Below are 21768 nucleotides of genomic sequence, written 5' to 3'. Positions count from 1 at the left end.
CTACTGTAGTTGGATGAAGCTTTTCCTAATAATCTGCAAATACCACTAAGCTCTTTTATACCCGATGTGTAATTTGTGGATTCCATTTAATGCTACTTTATACTTCTACTCCACTACAGTTTAGACGGAACTATTCTACTTTTTTCCTTTATTCCTTTTTTTGAACATGTAAATATCTTATAAAATACAACACATTGACAAAGATTAAATTAGCTGTTCCTAAACCTTTCAGGTTGTGACACCCTCACAGAAAAAGCAGTTTCTGGTTTGGGCTCGATTGTGACGATTCCAAGTCTGTCTCAGAATTTGGTTTTTTCTTCTCTCTTGCCCCATTATTCATCTCAGGCCCCCTCAGATCTATCTTGTGACCCTTTGGAGGAGGCCCGACCCCTAGATTGGGAACCACTAGACTAAACTAAATGAAGTAGTTAAAACTAGCTCCTCCTAGATCAGCTTAGCTAGAACTGTAAAATGAGGATTATACATTAATGCATGATAATATATTAGCCATTTCTCTGCAGAACAAGTACTTTTACATTTGATACTTTAAGTAGCTGTTAGGTAAGCTTATGAATGCAGTACTTTTACGTGTAACAGAGTATTTTTGCATTTTTGTATGGCATTTGAACTCAAACAATACTTGTTCCATCACACAGATTGCAGCGTCTCTCTTTGCCAGTTCAGAAGGCTCAGGTTTGTTTATCGGTCTGGCTGGGACCGGAGCCGCAGGAGGCATCGCTGTCGCTGGCTTTGAATGGAATGTGAGTGTGCGCACACACTACACTACACACACACACACACACACAAACACACACCTGTCTAATAAACAAAACATTACGAGATGCAATACTAATGTATCTATTAATAGCAACACATTATAGTCTGGAATAAAGCAGATCTACCCTCCTAATCCATGTACTGCACATGTTATTTCTTTTGTGGTTTGTCTTATTTTAATAGGGCTGTGTAGACAAACTATTAGTGTAAAACACAACATAGAGCTACAATAATAAAATAATAATTTTATCTAGTTACTGTTGAGAGTTTCCAAACCAAAGACATAAAATTGACCTTCCTTCAGTGGCTGTTGCAGGCAGGCCGCTGCAGGGGGCAGCGGCAGAACGTTTTTAATATCAAGCTGTATTACATTTGTGTTGTTAAGAACATGAGGCTCAAGTCAAAGCAATACTGCAAGCTAAAGCGTGCACATGCAGAGCACTTAAAGTTTTAGTTTTAACTCAGTTTGACCCAGAAGATTAGGATAAGGGTTTCTCCTGATGCGACTGATGTGGACCATCTGGTCAAACCTCCCGGTCCTCTGTCTGTGTTTTTTCCCTCTTTGTCTTAGGCCACCTATGTGTTGCTGGCTCTGGCCTGGGTATTTGTGCCTGTCTACATCTCCTCAGGGGTTAGTTTGTATACACACACAAACACAACCACACACACACACAAACGCGTGCATCCCTGCTTGTTAAGGCTGGTTCAGCAGGTACATTTAGGTGCCAAGAGACATTCCCCTAACCAGCATTCCCCGCCTCGAAAATTCCCCAACAGGGTGTTACACTCCACAACACTACACACTACACACACACACACAAACACACTACTTGTGTCAGTTGGTACAAAATTATAAGGGAAGTGTTGACAAAAAATGGTTTTCACTTAACTACAATTCAGTGAGGACTTTTGTGCCATTATTAAATAATGTTACATGCAAAAATTAACTGCTTGAAATTAACCAGCTGCTAATTAGCAGATCATACAGAGTTTCCTCTGTGTAGCTGCAATGTGCTGAATGTGTGTGTCTGTGTGTGTGTGTGTGTGTGTGTGTGTTTGTCCGTGCGTGCATGTTTGTGTGTGTTCAGATCGTGACAATGCCGGAGTACCTGGGTCGTCGTTTCGGAGGAGAGAGGATCAGAACCTACCTTGCTGTCCTCTCTCTTCTGTTGTCCGTCTTCACAAAGATATCCGTACGACAAAGTCACACACAATGACTCAGCATCACACTCACTATTTTGCTGCATCAGCTTTCCAGCCTTTAACATCATCTATGAGATTGAATCTTTGCTGGCATTGTTGACAGATGTGTTATGTTTCCGTGTCCAGACTGACCTGTTCTCTGGAGCCTTGTTTGTTCAGGTGTGTCTGGGATGGAACCTCTACCTGTCCACTGTCCTCATGCTGGTCGTCACTGCTCTCTACACTATTGCAGGTACGCAAACAACCATACACATTTAAACAATTACATCCTGTAAAAGTACTTTCATGTTGCTGATATTTAAACACATCAAAAAGATTCCCATAACACACCCTCACTCGCCTTCAGGAGGCCTTGCTGCTGTCATCTACACCGACACTCTACAGACCTTAATCATGATTATAGGAGCAATCATCCTAACAATCACTGGTATGTACAATTATTGTAAATTAGAAACAAACGCAACAGCTGCGGTTCTTTTTAAGGATTTTATAGTTGGAGTTGTGTTCCCCAACTACAGCCTTCAAGGAAATTGGTGGCTACAGCAACCTGGAGCGTGCGTACAGCATGGCGGTGCCCAGTAAGATCATTCCCAACAGTACCTGCCACCTGCCACGGCAGGATGCCATGCACCTGTTCAGAGACGCCGTCACTGGAGACCTGCCCTGGCCCGGCATGACTCTAGGGGTCACCATACTGGCCACCTGGTACTGGTGCACTGACCAGGTACATCTATATAAATATATATACACACACACACACTGCTGCAGACATAGCTTAGAGTGCAGCTCCTTTAATGGCCACTAGACATATGCCTCCAAAAAACTCACTGAATTAAAGTAAATTAGGAAAACTTACATTTTTTACCAAAATGAATCTCATAAATTAATCTTTAAATAGGTTTTCCATGGGCACTTTTGAGAATGATTTTATCATTAAAAATAAACAAAGGTTTTTTAGTGCTGTCTTTTAAATAGTTTTGGCAGTGAAAAATACTTAGCACATCTATAACATGAGACGGGTGCATTGGACGGGGACGATTTTCACTTATCTTTGCATGTCTAACGTGTAAAGATCAATTTAAAATCTGGCTATGTTGCCAGCTTCTTATGCCAGTTTCTTTACAGTTGTTTTTGACCCCCCATCTGTGGACACAGGCATGCAGTAATATCCCCACTTTGCTCCCAGTGGTTTGTGATCCTGACCAAAGTGTTTGTAAATTTTACAGAAATAATTATGTTTACTCAACTTCAAAAGGTGCAATTCGGTCAAAGTTGATGAAGGAAGGTACCAAAAATTTAATTTTTATTTCCAACTTTTTTTTGGGGTGATTCTTAGTCTGTCTTTGTCCTCTCTCTAGGAAAGAATAGAGAAGTACTCAATCTCCAGAAAGAGCAACTAAATTAACCTTGTGATGAAATTGTTTCGACTACTGACCGTTCAATTCAATTCAATTTTATTTATAGCATCAATTCATAACAAGAGTTATCTCGAGACACTTTACAGATAGAGTAGGTCCAGACCACACTCCAGAATTTACAAGGACCCAACAGTTGTAGTAGTTTCCTCCAGAGCAAGCAACAGTGCGACAGTTGCGAGGAAAAACTTCCTATTAGGCAGAAACCTCGGACAGACCCAGGCTCTTGGTAGGCGGTGTCTGACGGGCCGGTTGGGGTTAGAATGAAGATTGGAAATAACAAAAGGTAGAAAAAATAGTAGTTTGTAGCAGTTCTTTGTAGTTCTTTGTTGTAGTTCATGGAATAGCAAGGCACCGTGGTTATCAATCTCATTGTATAATTTGTTTGGTTTTGTTCATACTACTTATACCATACAGCACTCCATTCTAATAATTTGGCTGCATCCGCAAATCTCAGCACTTCAAAAATCCCCTGAGAAACCTAAAAGCTACCACGATTTTATTCTGTAGTCTTTGGGAAAAAAGCATCCATGCTTAAAAATACTTCCCTGTACAAACACACTATGATCCAACACTTCTGGATTATTTCCAGAATAGTCTGGGTGAAGATGCTATAGGTTTAGGTTATGTACTTTCTCTTTCATTATGATGAACTTTCCTGGAATAATGAGACGTTAACTCCTGCATGATTCTTCAGTCAACTGTTAATTTACCCGACCTGGCTGAGGCAACAACAGAGCTGAGTCAGCAACAACTTGTATTTTTATTTTATTTACAACATTTACTTTTGGTCCCACATCAGTGTTTAAAATCGCATTTGTACCAGTTATCAACACCAAAGCCCTACCCTAACACCAACAGTAACCAATCACAGTGGTACAGTATCAACACGAGAGCCTGACTGTAATATCAGAGGCGAGACATAATCATCTGATCTCTCATGTCACAGATACCCCGCATCTAAGTAGATGAATTTGGAAAAATACATTTTATAGTGAAAAGCAATTGAGCTAATTAACAATATTTGTTCATAGGATTGTTAAGATGACTGAAGGGCTTGAGTTGGTAAGGCAGACTATCACAGCTGACCAACAGCTGACTGGTTATCATGCATAAAATACCCTACCTCTGGTGGAAACCTTAGCATAACTAAACTCAAACTCAAAGATTCCTGCTAAAAAATGGGTGGGTTTATTTCCTCCCAGGTATCAGTAAAGCTTCTTAAATTCATTACCCCTCCCAGACACTACTGAAACCCTCCAGTCAGACACTTCTCGCCATGAAGCATTGGTTTTAAAGTTGATGTGATTTACAGCCAATACCTCTTAAAACAAATCATCAGATCACACTGCCAACTCTTGTTGACATAGTCAAAAAATCCCAATTAAATATATCTGCTGAGCCTAAGGGTTCAAAGAAAGGAAATGACACGCATGCCAGAGATAGCCAGAGAAGATTCCACACCAAAGAGTCACCACTTTCTAAGCAGGATGTCTGTGTCAACAATCCTCCTTGTGTAGCTGTGCTGGCCCAAAGTTCTACCGGTCGGCCTTGTTATTTTGAGACGCATTCTTCTGCTGGACTCCAACTCGTGGCCTCAAGTGTCTAAAATTGCTCAGTTTTGATAAAGATATTCCTAGTAACCCTGTTGGGTTGGCTGGCTGCTGTGGCGTGGCTTGATCAGTTTTCCGGTAATTTGGGCTATGGCGCCGTGGCGACCGGCCGGAACGTGTTTCTACACGCGAGTTAGGCTGCAGCATTTGACCCTGCCAGTAGCGGTGTCCTCCAATCACAGGGACAGCTGCTCGGGTGGGGCGGTGAAAACTTCCTGGTTTGGCAATAATAACTTTAGGTCCTCTTTGTCGGGCATCAAGACCTTGAGATTTTGAGGTCTGGAACAACTAGACAGAGAGAAGAAGCAGAGAGAGATGAGTATGGCATCATGAAAGCCAGAAGAGTTACACATGGTCTCTAGACTGTCTTATGTATTTCACCAAAATGTCCTTACTATCATTAAATCTTTTATTTTGGGGATTTTACCTCCCGCCTGTGTTTTTTGAGTGTGACTGTGTTTGTGGACATGGTCAGCTTGATGACAAAGGTATGTGCGTGCATGCTCTGGCCAGAGCTGTTACTGATATGACCGGAGAGGATCTAACCAGATGTAGCGACCACAAAAGTTATGTCCTGTCTTTTTGTTAAAGGTACAGAACACACAAGGTAAAGCAGAAAATCCAGCACCATCTCCTGCCTCATCTGTCGTAAGAACAACATAGAGATCACAAAAGGGCCACGTACATGCAGGTTACATTGGTCAAAGTAAATCCTAGCCTACCCATTTAGAACATGGGGTACCTCAGGGAACAATGCTCAGCCCTTTGCTATGTTCCACTTAGTATATGCTCACGTATATGTAAAAAAAAGATGATACTCTTTTGATTCAAATGATGCCATAGGGCTTTTCACACTGTGTTCTTTTAGCTTAGTGGATTGACAATACAGTTAACCAGAAGCCCAAGGCTGTACAATTCACACTGCACTTCTACTAGCCCTGGGCTTACTGTCAGTTGGAACGTGTAAGTCGTTAACATTCAAGAATTCTATTGCATACTAAGCCCCGTTTCACACTGGCTTCACACTGTGATAGTAGTTTGAAATAACAGCAATGAAAAGTAAATATAAATCTATATATTCTGTATAAATAGAAGTCTATATAAATCCGTGCTGATGTTAGCAAGCTAATCATCTTCCACTGTCAAAGTCTAGTTAGCCTTAACTTAACAACATAATGGGTCAGATTGCTACCAAGGCTCCAGCACCAATGCTATGTGCAATGGCTACAGAGCATGGACCACAAATATGTCTGAAAATGGTTTTATCCTCTTTTGAAATATCCACAAATATTTACATTTTTAATGCAATCCATGCTTTATCCCATCCTGATTGGACAACTGTAACTCTCTTGATTCCTGTCTGAGTAAATACAACCTATCCAAGCTTCAACTAGTTCAGAATGCCAAAGCAAGGCTGCTCACAAGATCCCATAGAAGATTGTGTAGAACACCAATTTTACTTTTCAGTAGTCAGTGTGTTTTAGAGTCAGTTAAAAAAAAAAGGGGGGCGGGCTCTTGACTATATTTCCTAACACCTCTTCTAGAAACATATGAATGGCATTTTCTTAAATTCTTTTTATTCTGTGCTTTACAGCATCTGTTCTTTTAAATGTTATCTGTAAAAATGCACTTTATTTTAATCCTATTTGTGTTTATTTCATTACACTATACAATAATTGTTTTAATGTCTTTTGAAAAGCATTGTATAAATTGAGTTAGCACTATTATTATTTTTATTATTATTTGTGTTTCTCTTTATGTAGGTAATTGTACAACGGTCCCTGTCTGCTAAGAACATGAGTCATGTGAAAGGAGCATCCATCCTGGCTGCCTATCTGAAGATGCTCCCCTTCGTCTTCATCATCCTCCCTGGCATGATCAGCCGAGCTCTCTATCCAGGTGCGTGCACACCCATGTGGGCGGACACACACCTTTAATAAGGACAGAGGAATGACATGTTAACTGTAAGCAGGTAGTAACTTGTTTAGACTATTATGGTGAAACACACCCATTTTAAGTGGGATTTATATAAATCTTGTAACAAACTAACATACGGCGGTGTGTGTGTGTGTGTGTGTGTGTGTGTGTGTGTGTGTGTGTACGTGTGTGTGTGTCATTTAAAAAGAAATTCAGATTAAGACTAGCTTTGTCTCAACATCTTTTTGTCAGTGTTGTCTACGGCTGCAACTAATAAAACCATAACCGAAAGATGTTCAATTTACAATTATACTGTATAAAACAGAGAAACAGCATGTTGACAATACATTTTTCTTTTTTAGTATCAATTCATCTGTTGATTATTTCAATTCAAGTAACCGCGTGATTGTTTGGTTTGTAAAATGTGAGAGAACATTACCAATGACCATTACAAAAACCAGCCAGGCTAACGGACAACAGTCTATAATCAGAACAGAAAAACCAGCAAACCGTCACATTTGACAACCTGGAATGAGCAAATGTGTGCAATTTTTGCTCGATAATTGACTTAACTTATTAATTTCTGGCCATGAATTATCGGTCAACTGACTAAGCTATTGATCAACTAATAGTTTCAAGACCAAAGGATTGGAATACTGTCCTATATAACATAATACCTGTCCTATGTGCCTATGCGGTGATGCGTGTCCTTGTCTGCGGAGCTGCTGTGATTCGCGGATGAGGGCATTGCTGTCGTCTGACTGGCTGGGCTCCCGCAGATCCAGCATGCTCTGGGAGAGGCGTGCCATCATGTTGAATCCGTCCCCTTGGCGATGCCCACGCCCTGACCCTGTTGTCACTCCGTTGGTCAACGCGTCACTTGGCCTTGGCTGGGGACATTCATAAAACTCCTCTTCTGATGCTGTGGAGGTGCTTGAAGGACCATCATTGGCTGCTCGGTCACACATGACCTTTGTGCTGTCTTGGCTGCCCTCGCCGGTGCTGACCGAGTCGCTGCTGTCAGCCTTTGATGTTATGCGGCCACGGCCTGGTGGCAGATCCTCCCGGGTTCCCTTTTTGTTGAAGCCATCCAGACTTTCCAATTCGTCCATTTTGATCAAAATGACCTGTGGATGGCCAGGCTGCTCTGAGGGGGCGGGGTCAATGACTAGCTGCAGGGTGCGGCGTTTAGGAACAGGAGGTGCTGCAGTTTGAATGTCTGGAGTTTGTTCAGCAGGGTCTGTTGGTTGTGAATCAGCGGTAACATCAGATGGGGATGGTGCATTTGGTTTGTGTGTGTCCTGTGTTAAAGGTGTGTTGGGCTGCTGAGAAGGCTCCCTGGAATCTGTTGCATCAGTTTGGTCTATGTTCGGAGCTGTGTGCATTGGCTTTTCGAGCTGTTGGTTGGTTGGACTCACAGGAGTAGAAGCCTCTGCTGTTGTATTCCCAGAGAGAGTTTCTGCTGCTCCTGTAGCGTTTAAATCCAGAACTGTTGCAGGTACCTCAGTCGGTGGTTGAACTAGCGTTAGTGGTGCGCTAAAGCGTATAGCCTGGCTGGTCTCAAACCTCTCTGACCTCTGTAAGTGAACCTGATTAGCTCGCTTTTCATCCCTAATGTTGATGAAGCCAATCACGTCGCTTGGTGGGTCTGGCTCTGGCCAGGTGGGCAGGTACTTGACCAGGTACACTTTCTCCAGATGGGCTAATCCTGGATGTAAGGGTGGCTCTTCAATGACATGCTTAAGACGGTCTTTTGTAGTCTTTAGCTGAGTGGGATTCTTGTTGGTTGAATTCTGGTCGGAAGGAGCTGGACTTGTGTGGTTTCCCGCGGCAACAAGGGCATATTTGGGATTGATAAGCTTTCTAGCAACAGCAGCTGACACCGGAGCTGGAGCCACGTGAGGGATCGGGTCAGGGATTGGTTCATCTACCATGGGGACGTGGTTGAGAGACACACCTCTGGACCCGAGGTAAAGCTCATGAAACTGCAGGTCGAAAGTCTCCACTGCCTGTCCTGAGATCGCAGTGATGAGGTTACGGTCCAAACGAGATGAGGTCCAGGTGAAGCTGGAATAAGGCAGACATGGAAACATAAATTCAGTGACTCCCCTATTAATGTGCTTATTTGACAGGTGCTCAGACTTCTTCTATGTCATAACTCTTACTGAAAAAGCGTAGTTTATGGTTTAATCATAATTAAGCATACACTTCCTGTACAAGTGTCCTCTCCCCTCATTCAGGATATTGCACACACCCGCTACCTTTCCAGAGCAAAAACATAGTTAAAGACAGTTCTGACCCAGGCTACCATTTCTTTGATCTCCTGCCCTCAGGGAGATGCTAAAGGTCCATCAGAACACAAACCACCAGACTAATGAATTGTTTCTTTCCAAAGGCCATGCAGACTCTAAATCTACACACAAGAGCTGTTTTACAGTTGACGCATCCAAGCGGGCACACGCCAATATGACGTAGATTGAGTGCGCATCCAGACGGCACACAACACTATTTTTCCTTTGGCGCGACAAGGCGGAAACAGGAAGCCTGAACGAGGACTCTCAGAGTGACAGCAAGTCACTATAGAGTTACTGGGTTTAGATGAGTTGTTATATGGTGAATGAAAGGCTTGATCCGACAAAATTGTTCATCTGATCAATGCTGCTGCCCGTTCTATTTAGTATATTATATAACGTGAAATTGTTATCAATCAATCAATCAAAACCTTTATTTGTCCCCAAGGGGCGATTCATTTGCTGCAGTAGCAAGAAATTGACACACGGTTATGTAATGCAATATAATATTATATAATATATTTATACAGTATATGCACAAATATCTTGCGCATGCGCAGGACAGATCGTGCCGGCGGAACGGATCGTGTTAATATTAACGGTCTATGATACCGACAGGGAGTTACGGTTACAGTTACGGCGCTCTCATGACGTCACATTTGCGCCCGCCTGCTTGGCTGCGTCTATTGTGTACATTGGCCTATAAAGTCTCTGGCCCCAAATTCCCATTTCTTATTAGTGCTTTTACAATCCATTATATTGATCTGTGCATTATATTATAATTTTTTTAATAACTATGCAAAATATTTATGATCTCAATTACCTGCACTTATTTTACGATGGATGTTGAAAGAATGTTGTTGTTTGTCTTGAGTTATATATTGATGTTAGCAATATAGTTTTATTTAAGCACCGTTGGCAGGGGAAAACGTAATTTAGTAGTTGTATTTGTAAATTAGTGTGAAAAGGCTTCTTATTTTATCTTAATCATTACACCAGTGGGCATGCATCACATTGTACTCTTCTCATGATTTCCCTTTTCCCTTCAATATGTATTGGTAAATATGTAACTGTAGATGACAGTGACAAAACTAAATGTGCGTGTGTGTTAAGGTGAACGTTATAGTTGTGGATGGTCTGCCTAGTTCACAAAAAATGGCATTGGCAGATAAAAGTCTGCATGCTGCAACAATGTCAGCCTATTCACCTCAGTGGGCCAGTAGGTATGACGAACGAGTCAGCTGACAGTTGCCTATTAACACATCCAGCAGACACATTACTCCCTGCTACTAGCTTTATCTGTCTGCTGTTTGGCGCTGGGCAGGTGCGAAGGTTTGTCTCTTCGTGTGACCCCTTTCACTCGTCACACAGCAAATTAAAACATTGATTAGAGTAGCTTTAAATACACAAATAAACAATATGCAGAAGTGTGCAGAGTTCGTGCACACTCACAACATACTGTGTAGCACACTGCTCACCTATATGAGCCAGAGATAGCTTTGTCTCCATCTACCAGGAGGAACTTCTCACTCAGTGCTCCACGCACCTTCTGTGCTGACCGTGTGAAGAACTCCACACCTCCACAGCAGCGGACACGCAGATTCTACACACACACACACACACACACACACACACACACACACACACACACACACATACACACAGGATAAATGCTATGTAAAGAGATACTCTTGGGGATTTTTGTGTTGATGGGAGAAAGGTTTTTGGTGGTTAAAAGGGAAATAAAAGCCCTATGAGATTAGGGGGACAGAAAAGAATGAGTTTTCTTGTTGCTCCAGAACAGTTCCTCTCTTTTGACACCACAATGATATTGTGCTGGCTGGCTCTACAGGTTAGGGCACAGGCTGTATCTATGTATGTACATGCTTGTAGGACACACCCTGTGATGTTTGTCTTTTGCGCTGTGATAAGGGTGTGGTTCTTGGCCGAGCATTACCTCGTGAATAAATGTTCTGTGCGAAATCTCACAGAGAGCACTAAGCACAGGAGTCGCAAATGCTCCTAATTACCGCAGAGATGGCAGATAAGAAAGAGGTTGAAAGATAGGCGAGGTCAGGCGGTGGAGGCTGTGGGAAAGGAAGAAGGAGAAATGAAAGAGAAGCGTGTTACAAAGAGTAAAGTGAGAGTGTGCACGGTTTATCTAATTGCCTAAAGGCAGGAGAGACAGGAACGTACTGAGTGTCTTCCTGGTCTAAAGCATTCAGAAACCCCCCATTAAAACATTGTCTTTTAAATGCCTAGACCAGTTACTGTCAGAGATGCAAGGAATACCAAAGAAATTCCCCCTACGGCAAAACAACTAGCTGGTGCATGCACCTTCTCAAGGTGTGTTGGCAAAAATCTATTTCACCTACATCAATCACGTGCCCTTCTTTCAAATATAGCAATATATGTATTATTAAATGAAACACTTTTTTTTTTAAATGTTAGAACTGGAGATTTTTAAAATGTACAGTTTTATGTTAGTATATACAGTAGTTATCAAGAGTAGACATCTGTCCAACTAGCTTAACTCCGAGCTAATCAAAACATCATCTGGGTGGGTGTGTGTGTCTGTATAAATACCTTTAGGTGTCCACGGTGCATATCAGCTCTGCCACACATGGAAAGAAAGCAGGGGACTGCAGCCGTGTCAATGATTATGTACACAGGGACTTTGCGTTTGTAGGCAGCATCCAGCAGGTCTCGAAAGATATCCACGTCTGTAAACACATCCATCACCACGGCTATCACCTACACGCACGCACACAAAGAAAACACGCAGAGGAAATCGTTTATGGCGTTAGTGTTTCCTGGTCTGTGAGGGAGGTTTCAATTTAACAATATTACACCCATTATATCATCAAAGGAAGCTGGGCTCTTATGAAAACTGCATGTAAAAAGTCAATTAAAGCCTCAAAGACAAAGAATATCGGAACATAGATGTTCCATTGAGAGGCTGCAAGAAACAAAGATTGCATTGCAGAGTGGTGACAGAATGCCAAGTGTCCAGACAGTGTGGGTTCAACACAATGCTAGTGACAGCATGGTATTCTTCACACAGCACTGTCTATTCATTCTTCACCTGACCCAGTTTAAATTTTAAAACTAGACAGAGTTCAGTCCCAAAGGAGAATTTAGAAAATAAGATGGTCAAGAAAATAGCTCTGGAAAAAAGCAAGTTAGTGAACCTTGAGGTTAGAATACAGTACCATAACATTTCAATTCAACTTTATTGTTGTTATACTTGAAGGATAAAACATGGTCTTGTTAAGTCTAGAAAAAATAGACGGTAAAATAAGATAAATTGTAATTTAAAGCAGTAGAATTTAAAGCAAATACTACACAACCCCTACATAGGGAGCAGTTTGTTGTTGGTGTAGTGCCTTGCAAGCAAGGAGAAAGTATTTCACTCTGGAACCGGGTCTAATTCATTAAAGTATTTTGTTGCCCTGAGGCACATCAAGGCTTTTATATGTGCATGTGCCAGAATTCATGTATGTGAGAGGTAAAGGTTGTGTAGGGGGTTCTGGCATGTAACCTATTCACTGACATCAGAGCCTTTTGTTTTTCCACTGGCGTGTCAAGATCAGACAGGTTTTATTAAAACATTGTTGTGTGAGTGTGCCAAGCGTGAGAAAAGAAGTGGAAGAAGGTTTGTAAAACAAGACAGAGGCAGATAATGAGGTGTAAATTAGGGAGACACTGGATTAAATGCAGTCCAAAGAAACCCATATCAGATTATTTTTTAGTAGATATGATTGAGCCTTGTGCATAACTGCAATGCTGTCAGCGGTTTTTGTGGAGAAACAACAAAAGAAGTCAAACCTCTTATCTTAACAATCATTCTTAATCTGACAATAATTTAACATAAAACAATGTAAACAAAATTCAATTTAGGGCTGCATCTGATAGTTTTTTCATTATTAATTAATCTGCCTGCCAATTGTTTTCTTGATGAATCAATGAACAGTTCATAACACAAATGCATGCAGGCCACAATCATATGACAGAGAAAACTACAAAACCTGACATCGGAGATACTGTAACTACAGAATAGTTGGTGTTTTTAATTGAAAAATGACTAACACTTTATCAAAATAGTTACAGATTTGTTTCTTCCCGATCAAATAACTAACCATTTCAGCAATAACCGAATATCTCTGCTTATAAACTCCTTTCTTTACTGTGTCAGACATTCACTGACCAACCAGAAAACTAATAAAAAGCCATGATGCATTGTGGTGCATTCAATAGCCATGCAATAAATACAACCTTATTTTTTAGTTGAGACTATTACTCTAGAATCTTGACTCAGTGCTTTGGTACATATGCTGTGGTGTTTTTGTAACTGGTCGTACATAACATATAATTCATTTGATTTGTCTACCACATGTTAATGCTACATACATGAAAGATTAAAACTCTATAAGCACTATACATTATAATGAAACAAAACAAAACAAAAAAACGGTTGAATCAACGCCTCTTGACACAGTTGACCAAAAAAGTGCATGTTACACAATGATATTTAGTTTGATTTGTCTGGATTACTTTGTGTGCAGTGTTTTTAGATTTCTTTTAAATTAAACTTTGAGGTGTTTCTGATGAGGTGGAGGTCCCCTGAACTTCATTAACCCCAGCAGGATTTATAACGCCATGCATCCTCTTCTTCACTACCTACCCTCTGCGCTGATGCAATGGTCTTGCGCACCACCTCTTTGATGTGCGTGTGCCCTTCGGTTGGAGGTTGGGTGTACACGGTCACGCGCGTGACCCCCCGGTATGAAATGGCATCGGGCCAGCCGAGGTCCAACTCCGCCACTGAGGCTTCCGAGCGATCTGGCCAATACTGGAGCGACACCTCACCGTCTCCTCCAAACTCCCCGGACCCCGGGGTGAGGTTACCCGGCCCTGGGGTCTCTGGCTTCTGATGATGGTCATATCCAGGCCGGTAGTCCTCCACTGAGTGTGCAATCCGCTCCAGCTCAGGTTCCGAGAGGAAATCCCGGACGCCACGCTCCTGGATGTACTGCGTGAATGCATCGCGGCCCTCGGTGACTAGAGCCTCGAGCGCCAACCGTTGGTCCTCACTGTAGAAAAACTCCGGTTTTCCCTCGCTCACGCGCCAGTTCACGTGGTGGTTGTCCAGACACTGGATCTGAGACAACGCCATGGCCTCGATATATTATCCACCGGTCAACAAATAGTTAAGTACCAAAACCACTCTGACCCAGTTTGTTTCCAGTCGTCGGTTCGTAGGGTCAAACCTCGAAAAAGTACAATGTGTCATTACGGTCCATAACGTGTCCGCGTGACCTGGGCCCGTGAGGTAACGAACAGATCCCTAACAAACAAGATTTTCATCTGACGGGAATAATAAACCGCTAGAACAGTTCCTCAACGCAGACTCTCATTTCACACACACACACACACACACACACACTCTCAGGTGTTGAGCGACAAAGCAACCCGCCCTGCGCCACGCCTTTCACCTGAAAGGGTCCGGGGGAATCCAGCGGCTACCCGGTTCAGCTGCTCCAGCCTCGGGGCCCGGCAGACATATGGAGGCGGGCAGCTGTGTGGGTTGATGAATGTTATGCGTGTGTGTCTAGCAGTGAGTCAAATCAAAGCGGAACACGTACTTGAGATAGAGAAATAAGTCATGAATCCTCCTTTATAGACTAGCTAAGTGTTGAAACTGTTGGTGAGTCAAGCTAACTGTTGCGCTGACGAGTCACTTTTCTTCTTTTTGTTGTAATTGAAGCGTCTGCCTGCCAGTTTACAGTTGTTCAAAGCACCAAAAAATGGCAACTGTTGAGCTCCCCAAAAACAAAAAAGTCGGTAATATTCCATCAATAACGTGGCGCTTACGTGCATAGACAGTTAGCGTACGTGTCTCAACTTTCACTGGTTCCGAGTCCACCTCGGTTTGTCTTGCCGTATTTTCCAAAACGTTCGTGCAGACAGAAACTTCATCGAGGTCCAGCGTATAGTGTGGAGTTGCCGGTATGTGTCTGCCCCTGGAATTCGGCAACGGAAGCTCTGTCACCGGAGGGCAGAAAGGCGGAGTGTCCGGTAATTGGGCAGGAAAGAGAGGCTGTTAACTCCACCCTTTTGCTGGGACATAGGGAGAGAAATTAGTGTTTTCCTCCCAAAACAGAACATTTACAAAAGACAGTGTATTAACTAACTAACTATGGTACTTTTTGTGTTTTTATTATCTGTTGCATATTCTGGTAGGCCTATTAAGCTAGTTTAAACTGTTTTTAAGAAAAAAGAAAAAAAATCAAATCAAGAAGGTGAAAGTAGTTGGTTCATTGCAGTGCAGATGCCAAACTTTCGCTAATCATACCATTAGACTTGTGTAACTGTGAAGGTCTGCTGGATTTCCAGTGCAGAAACATTGAGAAATAACTAATCAATGTCTGCATCAATGTTTATTTTTAGATTATGAGGTCAAGTTTGGTAGATAGAGATCCACCTAAGAAACAGATGACCCTGGGTCTGAGTCACCTTTGACCTATTTTCTTAGATTGTTGAACTGTCTAAGAAATAAATTATATTTAAAACGGTTGTATTGTGATCTTTTGAAATCACTGTGCGCAGATCACAGTTGAATTACTGGTGGACACTTCTTGCCATAAATCTGATGTCCCATGAAAAAATGTGTGTTATTATGTAACAGTTACACTATTATACAGTTACAATGTAGTTTATGTTGTTTTGGGGGGAAAGATTGTAATTTAGTCATTTATAATCATAATAATTAACTGAGAATAGAATACCAATAATGTAGTTTAATTTAAATTATCTAATGGCTAAATAAACAAGTTACTTTTGTGCTTGTATATTACTCCAGATCCTTTACCTCTGCATAAGTAGAAATTAGAGCAAAGAAACACAAATTCTTCATGAGTACAATATTGTGTTACTTATTCCACCCCTGTGTGTAAATGACCTGTTAGTTCATATTTCAGACACTGTAGGATGTGTGGATCCAGAAGAGTGTGTGCGAGTGTGTGGAGCTGAGGTGGGATGCTCCAACATCGCCTTTCCCAAACTGGTCATTGAACTCATGCCAAGTGGTGAGAATACTGTCATTTGTAAATGTGTCACCGGCTTTGATTCACTTTCTATTTTTTTTACCTGCATGCATGTGTTCATCTGTGTCATGTATTACAGGCTTGCGTGGGCTTATGATAGCAGTGATGATGGCTGCACTGATGTCATCACTGACCTCCATCTTTAACAGCAGCTCTACACTTTTCACCATGGACATCTGGAAGAAATATCGCCAACGGGCCTCAGAGAGAGAGCTGCTACTGGTCGGCAGGTATGTCACTCACAGATGGAGGGCCAGTGGTCAGAGAACATCTGTCCTTGACCCTGGATGGTGCCAGCTGACATATGGTCATGCTATGGAGGGTGAACCTTTAAATACCAGGATCCATAAAGTAAAAAGAGAGTGCTTAGACAAAGTGATGTACTCTTTGTTCCAGGATTGTGACTGTGATCTTGATAGTGGTGAGTGTGGTGTGGATCCCCATCCTGCAGTCAGCCAATAGCGGCCAGCTGTATGTTTACATCCAGTCAGTGACGAGCTGCCTCGCGCCACCCGTCACTGCCGTCTTCACCCTGGCTATCTTCTGGAAGAGGACCAATGAGCAGGTAACATGTCAGTGTAAATGGACTGTATTTATATAACGCTTTTCTAGTCTTAACAACTAACAACCTTACAGATTACAGGAACCATTAACCATTCACACACTGTGGCCACCAACCTTCTTAATTGGTCAAAAATGAAAAAAGCAGCAAATCCTCATATTGGTAAAGCTGGAATCAGTGATTGTTTGGCATTTTTCTTCAATTATTGACTTAAACAACATTGACATAATTTGAAAATCAATTACTTTCTGTCAGTTGGGTAATCCAATAATCGACTAATCATTACAGCACTACTTATAGTCAGAAACTAAAAGGTCCACGAGTATTATATGATACAAATTAACACAATTAAATCTCATTCCACAACCTTTTTTGGGCTGCTTCAAGGATATATTACTTTTTTAACACACTCAGGAAACAAAGATACATCTTGTTGTAATCATAACCAAACGTAATTCAGAGTTTACACCATTCTGAAAATCAAACTAATCATGAGAACACACTGGAGTTTTGAGGCTTTCCTGCACTCTGTGTGCTTTCTCCCACACTGTACTGGTGTGTGGTTTTATTAGCCTCACATTGGATCCAGCTGCCAACGCCCCTCACTGCTTGGTGTGGAGCCATGTAAATGAATGTCTTTGTGTTACTCACTCATTTTATGATGTGTATTGTATTTTTTATTTCCTCAGTAGGAACCAGCATGACCCTGCTGCTCTTTCACTTGAATAAGTGAAAGTGATTTACTGATAACAGAGTGCAAGTGAGAGAAAGTGTGATTATTAGAAGATAAAGATTAACAGAGAGAGGTAAAAGAATACTGCTGGGTATTGACCGGAGCTAAAACACTTGTTTTAACATTGTTCAACTGCAAGTAAAGACCAGTCCACTGGATAAGTAAAATGTAATCCCTGTTTTAATAGAGAAAGTCCTGGGTGCGTCTGCTCTCTGTGCACACACTTTTAACTACTAATGTTAAGAGGACTTTCTCAAGATTTTCTCCTCTGTTGTTATGTAAATATCATATTTTTCCACACTGAATGATGCTACACCGCATTTATTTGAGTTTACTTTATTATAATGTGTTTACAATGAACTGGTTTTAAGAAGAAATGAAAAATCAAATCAAGAAGGAGAATGTTAGTTTGGCCAATTTCCTATTTAGGTATTTATACAACTAACAATGAGTCGATAATTTGCCGGTTAAATAACCACCTCTTTTGCATAACATTGTTCTTAGCTAGGCTAGCTCCTATGTGGCAATGCATTCGGAAATATCTCAAAACTACTGAATAGATTGCCATGGATATTTTGTACAGCCTTTCATGTTCCCGAGAGGAGGAATCTTTGTGATCCCCTGACGTTTCCTCTAGCTAGACCCACCATCAGGTTGACATTTTTAGTTTTTATTGAACTGTCTGAACTATTGGATGAGTTGTGTGAACCATAAAATTTGGCACGGACATTAATGCTTCCCATTGGATTAATTGTGGCTTTAGTAATCCATTGACCATAGTCTGTAGGTTCAAACACAGCTTAAAGGTAACCTAGATGTCTAAAAACCTTCACATTTACACACCAAATTTAACATAGTTAAAATATATATAGTACGTCTAAACTTTCAATTCAATTCAATTTTACATATAGTATCAATTCAACAACAGTTATCTCGAGACACTTTATAAATAGAGTAGGTCTAAACCACACTAGGCCACATAATTTACAAGGACCCAACAGTTTTAGTAGTTCCCTCCAGAGCAAGCAACAGTTTGACGGGGGTGAGGAAAAACTCCCTTTTAGGAAGAAACCTTGTTCAGAACCAGGCTCTTGGTAGGCGGAGTCTGACGGGCCGGTTGGGGTTGAGAGGAATAGTGTCAATAACAGTCACAGTAAAAGATAATGGAACAATGACCGAACAATAGTATTTGTAGTAGTTCATGGCAATGCAGGGCACAGCAAGGCAATACAACATCTTTAGACTTGCGAAATCCATGCTTATTATAAAGTTATTGAAAATGGTCCATAGCACTGCTGCAAACAATGTTTTATTCAAACACAGTGAGCATATCGCTATAAGGATCTGAATGGTGTTGACTCATCGGGTCAAAGAGCACACATTACCTCACAGCATGTGACACACTTTGACAAATTTAATACAGAGAGCAAACAATACATACATACAGTATTTAAATGGGGACATGACGTGTGTAGTTTTTGGACTAGAGAGGCAAATGTAACTTGTAAAAAGTTGTCTTATGATGTATCTACTTTTTCATGAATCCCAGAATTTCACATTTTTAGGAATTTAATCCAAAAAAGTATATATTCATTTTTATATAGTATTTTAGATGTTTTTTAAATGAACCAAAAGCACAAAAACAGACCATCAGTTGTCAATGGACAATTTTTTTTACATGTAGTACTTTTGCGTCAGAAAGAAAGAGAAATAGACCAAACAGAGAAGTAGTTTGGAGTAAAGAGTGTGAGGAATGGGAACAGAGAGAAGAGGAAAAGTGAGAAAATATAATTAGCAGTAAAGAAGAGATACAGATGATTGTTCTATGTGCTGTGACAGGGTGATTATTTTTTTATGTGTGTTAACAACCTCACCGACCACATTTTTTGCTGAAGGCTGAACAAAGACGGAGACAGAGACTTATTTATGTCACTACACGTGTGTGTACTTAAGTGACAAAATGACGACAGATTATCATGGTGGGAAAGTGAGAGTGTTTCAAGTCTGAACACACCCAACACACTGATGCTTTTAACGATAGGATATCAAAGCAGAAAGGCCTGTAATTAAATGTGTATATATGTGTATTTGTGTGTATTCAGGGTGCATTCTGGGGCTTGATGGTGGGCTTGGCAGTCGGTGTGTGTAGGATGGTACTGGAGTTTGTCTTCCCGCCTCCCAGATGTGGTGTCGAGGACTTGGCACCTGCAGTCCTGCGGGGCGTCCACTACCTCCACTTTGCCATTCTCCTCTGTGGGCTCACTGCTATCGTGGTTACCATAGTATCACTGCTCACACCGCCACCCAGCCAAGAACAGGTGTGTACACACAGATACAGTAAATAACAGAATCATTAGGGAAGTAATACGTATGCATTGACTGTGGCTACACCTGTATTGTTATCTGTTAAAAATAAAAAGGATTTAACTCTGAGGAAATGGAACAGGTTTTATCTAAAGGTTTGTCTCCATGTTGCAAGACAGTCAAAGAGAACAGGCCTATCTAAATCCTAAAGATCAACAATCAACCAAAGACTTAAATCTTACAGAACAGAAGAACTGTTGTAGCTCACAATAAAGAAAAACACTCAATAATTCATATTTCAAGTCTTGCTAAAGCCTGTGACCCATTTGTCACATCTGGCATTATTCTGGCCTGTGTGTGAACTCAAAATGCAAACATCAGCCTTTTGATATCTTTCAAGAGAATATGTGCAGACCTGCATTGTGCCCTGCAAAACTACAAAATAGGCAGATTGGTGTAAACTCCTCTGTACACACTAAAAAAACTACTCACAATGTTTGTCAGGGCTTTATATCCTAAAATATCCTATTAACTAATACTAATAAAGATGTGATTTAGGTGAATTGTGTTGCATATATAGAATCAGTGCGTGCCTCTTTGCTATTTAAGATGAAGAACTATTGTTAAGAACAAATGTCAATAATAAATCAAATCAAAAATAAAACTGAGTTACACTTCAGATTAGCATGACTGTCTTGCAAACAGAGTTTAACATGTGAAACCACCGCCCTCCACCCTGGTTATGCATAAATACAGAATATCATTAATGGAATAGTTAAACGTTTCGGGAAATGCGCTTCTTTGCTTTATGCCGAGAGTTAGATGAGAAGATTGACATGTCTGTTAAATAATATTCTACAGCAGCAGCAGTTTAGCTTAGCTTAGCATAAAAATTGAAAACAGGGGGCTCAGTGTTGATACTTTTCCATTTTATACTCCCAGTTGTGTAACCTGACCTGGTGGACGCTGACTGAAGAGCCAACAAGAGAAATTCCTCTACAGAAAGTGTCCTCTGTCAGCCACCGTAGCTCCCAGGGTAAGAATCTGAAAATGCACACCAATTGGCATAAAACCAGGCCTCATGTGATAATCACAACACACACACACACACACACACACACACACACACACACACACACACACACACACGCACACACACACACGCACACACACACACACACACACACACACACACACACACACATACACACACACACACACACACAGAGCTGACGTGTGTGTGTGTGTGTGTTTTGCAGGCTCTGAGCCGACCCGGCGGGTGACATGCGGTCGGGGGACAGGATTGTGTATTTCAGCAGCTCGGCGATCAGAGGAGACTCCAACTCCCAGAGTTCAAAATGTTAAAGAGAGTGTGTTCTGGTCCAGGTTCTGCTGTGTCAATGCAATCCTGTTGGTCAGCATTAACATTTTTCTCTATGCATACTTTGCCTGAGTAAAGGATCAGATTTATCATCCTGTCCAACCCTCCTGCTGAACTCTGCCAATCTCTCCAACATGAACTCCAGATCCAAGAAGGTGGGGAAACAAACTGTGATTTTTGTACTGATTTTACCATGAATACTTATGAATCTTGCAGATGTAGCTTCAGGTGTAAAACAAAACAAAATCACATTTCAAACTAGAAAACACAGAGAGAGTACAAACCTCCAACCCCAAACCTCTAAATGTAGCCTATCATTTTAATAAAAGACAATGTTGAAAAAAAACGGTTTTAAACCTGCAGTCAGATTCCTGTTTAAATCAAATTACACATAATCATAGATAACTATGGGCGACACAAGTCATGGACATGGAGTTTTTTCATTGAAGGAAATGCAAAACGTCAC

At 41.2% G+C, this 21768-nt stretch overlaps 3 protein-coding genes across 4 annotated transcripts in view; 2 read left to right on the top strand and 1 right to left on the bottom strand.

The window, feature by feature from the left end:
• LOC117954285 (guanine nucleotide-binding protein G(I)/G(S)/G(O) subunit gamma-13-like) overlaps positions 1-802 on the top strand; it is a 24360-nt gene extending 23558 nt beyond the window's left edge. The window contains exon 4 of the mRNA XM_034887985.1: positions 786-802. The gene's annotated coding sequence lies outside the window, so the exon portion shown is untranslated. The remainder of the gene's footprint in view (positions 1-785) is intronic.
• The window catches only part of slc5a10 (solute carrier family 5 member 10), a 22377-nt gene extending 609 nt beyond the window's left edge, over positions 1-21768 (top strand). Inside the window, exons 3-15 of the mRNA XM_034887768.1 lie at positions 657-761; positions 1349-1408; positions 1866-1970; positions 2107-2212; positions 2327-2407; positions 2499-2704; positions 6772-6907; positions 16197-16304; positions 16402-16552; positions 16719-16887; positions 19720-19935; positions 20864-20957; positions 21181-21768. Of these exons, the coding sequence (XP_034743659.1) occupies positions 657-761; positions 1349-1408; positions 1866-1970; positions 2107-2212; positions 2327-2407; positions 2499-2704; positions 6772-6907; positions 16197-16304; positions 16402-16552; positions 16719-16887; positions 19720-19935; positions 20864-20957; positions 21181-21374 (1731 nt within the window). The 3' untranslated portion in view covers positions 21375-21768. The remainder of the gene's footprint in view (positions 1-656; positions 762-1348; positions 1409-1865; positions 1971-2106; positions 2213-2326; positions 2408-2498; positions 2705-6771; positions 6908-16196; positions 16305-16401; positions 16553-16718; positions 16888-19719; positions 19936-20863; positions 20958-21180) is intronic.
• On the bottom strand, positions 3898-21173 carry LOC117954118 (protein FAM83G). Of its 2 annotated transcripts, XM_034887652.1 has the most exons (6): positions 21156-21173; positions 13901-14827; positions 11803-11970; positions 10695-10819; positions 7603-8992; positions 3898-5296 (listed from the first exon to the last, which is right to left on the bottom strand). In XM_034887652.1, the coding sequence occupies exons 2-6, from the start codon at positions 14390-14392 to the stop codon at positions 4934-4936; spliced, it is 2538 nt and encodes an 845-aa protein (XP_034743543.1). In that variant the 5' UTR covers positions 14393-14827; positions 21156-21173; the 3' UTR covers positions 3898-4933. The 2 variants fall into 2 exon arrangements, with proteins under 2 accessions (XP_034743543.1, XP_034743533.1); XM_034887642.1 differs by lacking the exon at positions 21156-21173 and having other exon boundaries at positions 13901-15277.

Source organism: Etheostoma cragini, chromosome 2 (genome assembly GCF_013103735.1).
Source record: "Etheostoma cragini isolate CJK2018 chromosome 2, CSU_Ecrag_1.0, whole genome shotgun sequence".
Classification (NCBI taxonomy): Eukaryota; Metazoa; Chordata; class Actinopteri; order Perciformes; family Percidae; genus Etheostoma; species Etheostoma cragini.
The sequence above is the reverse complement of the archived record's forward strand: the minus strand, read 5'-3'. Positions and strand labels throughout refer to the sequence as shown.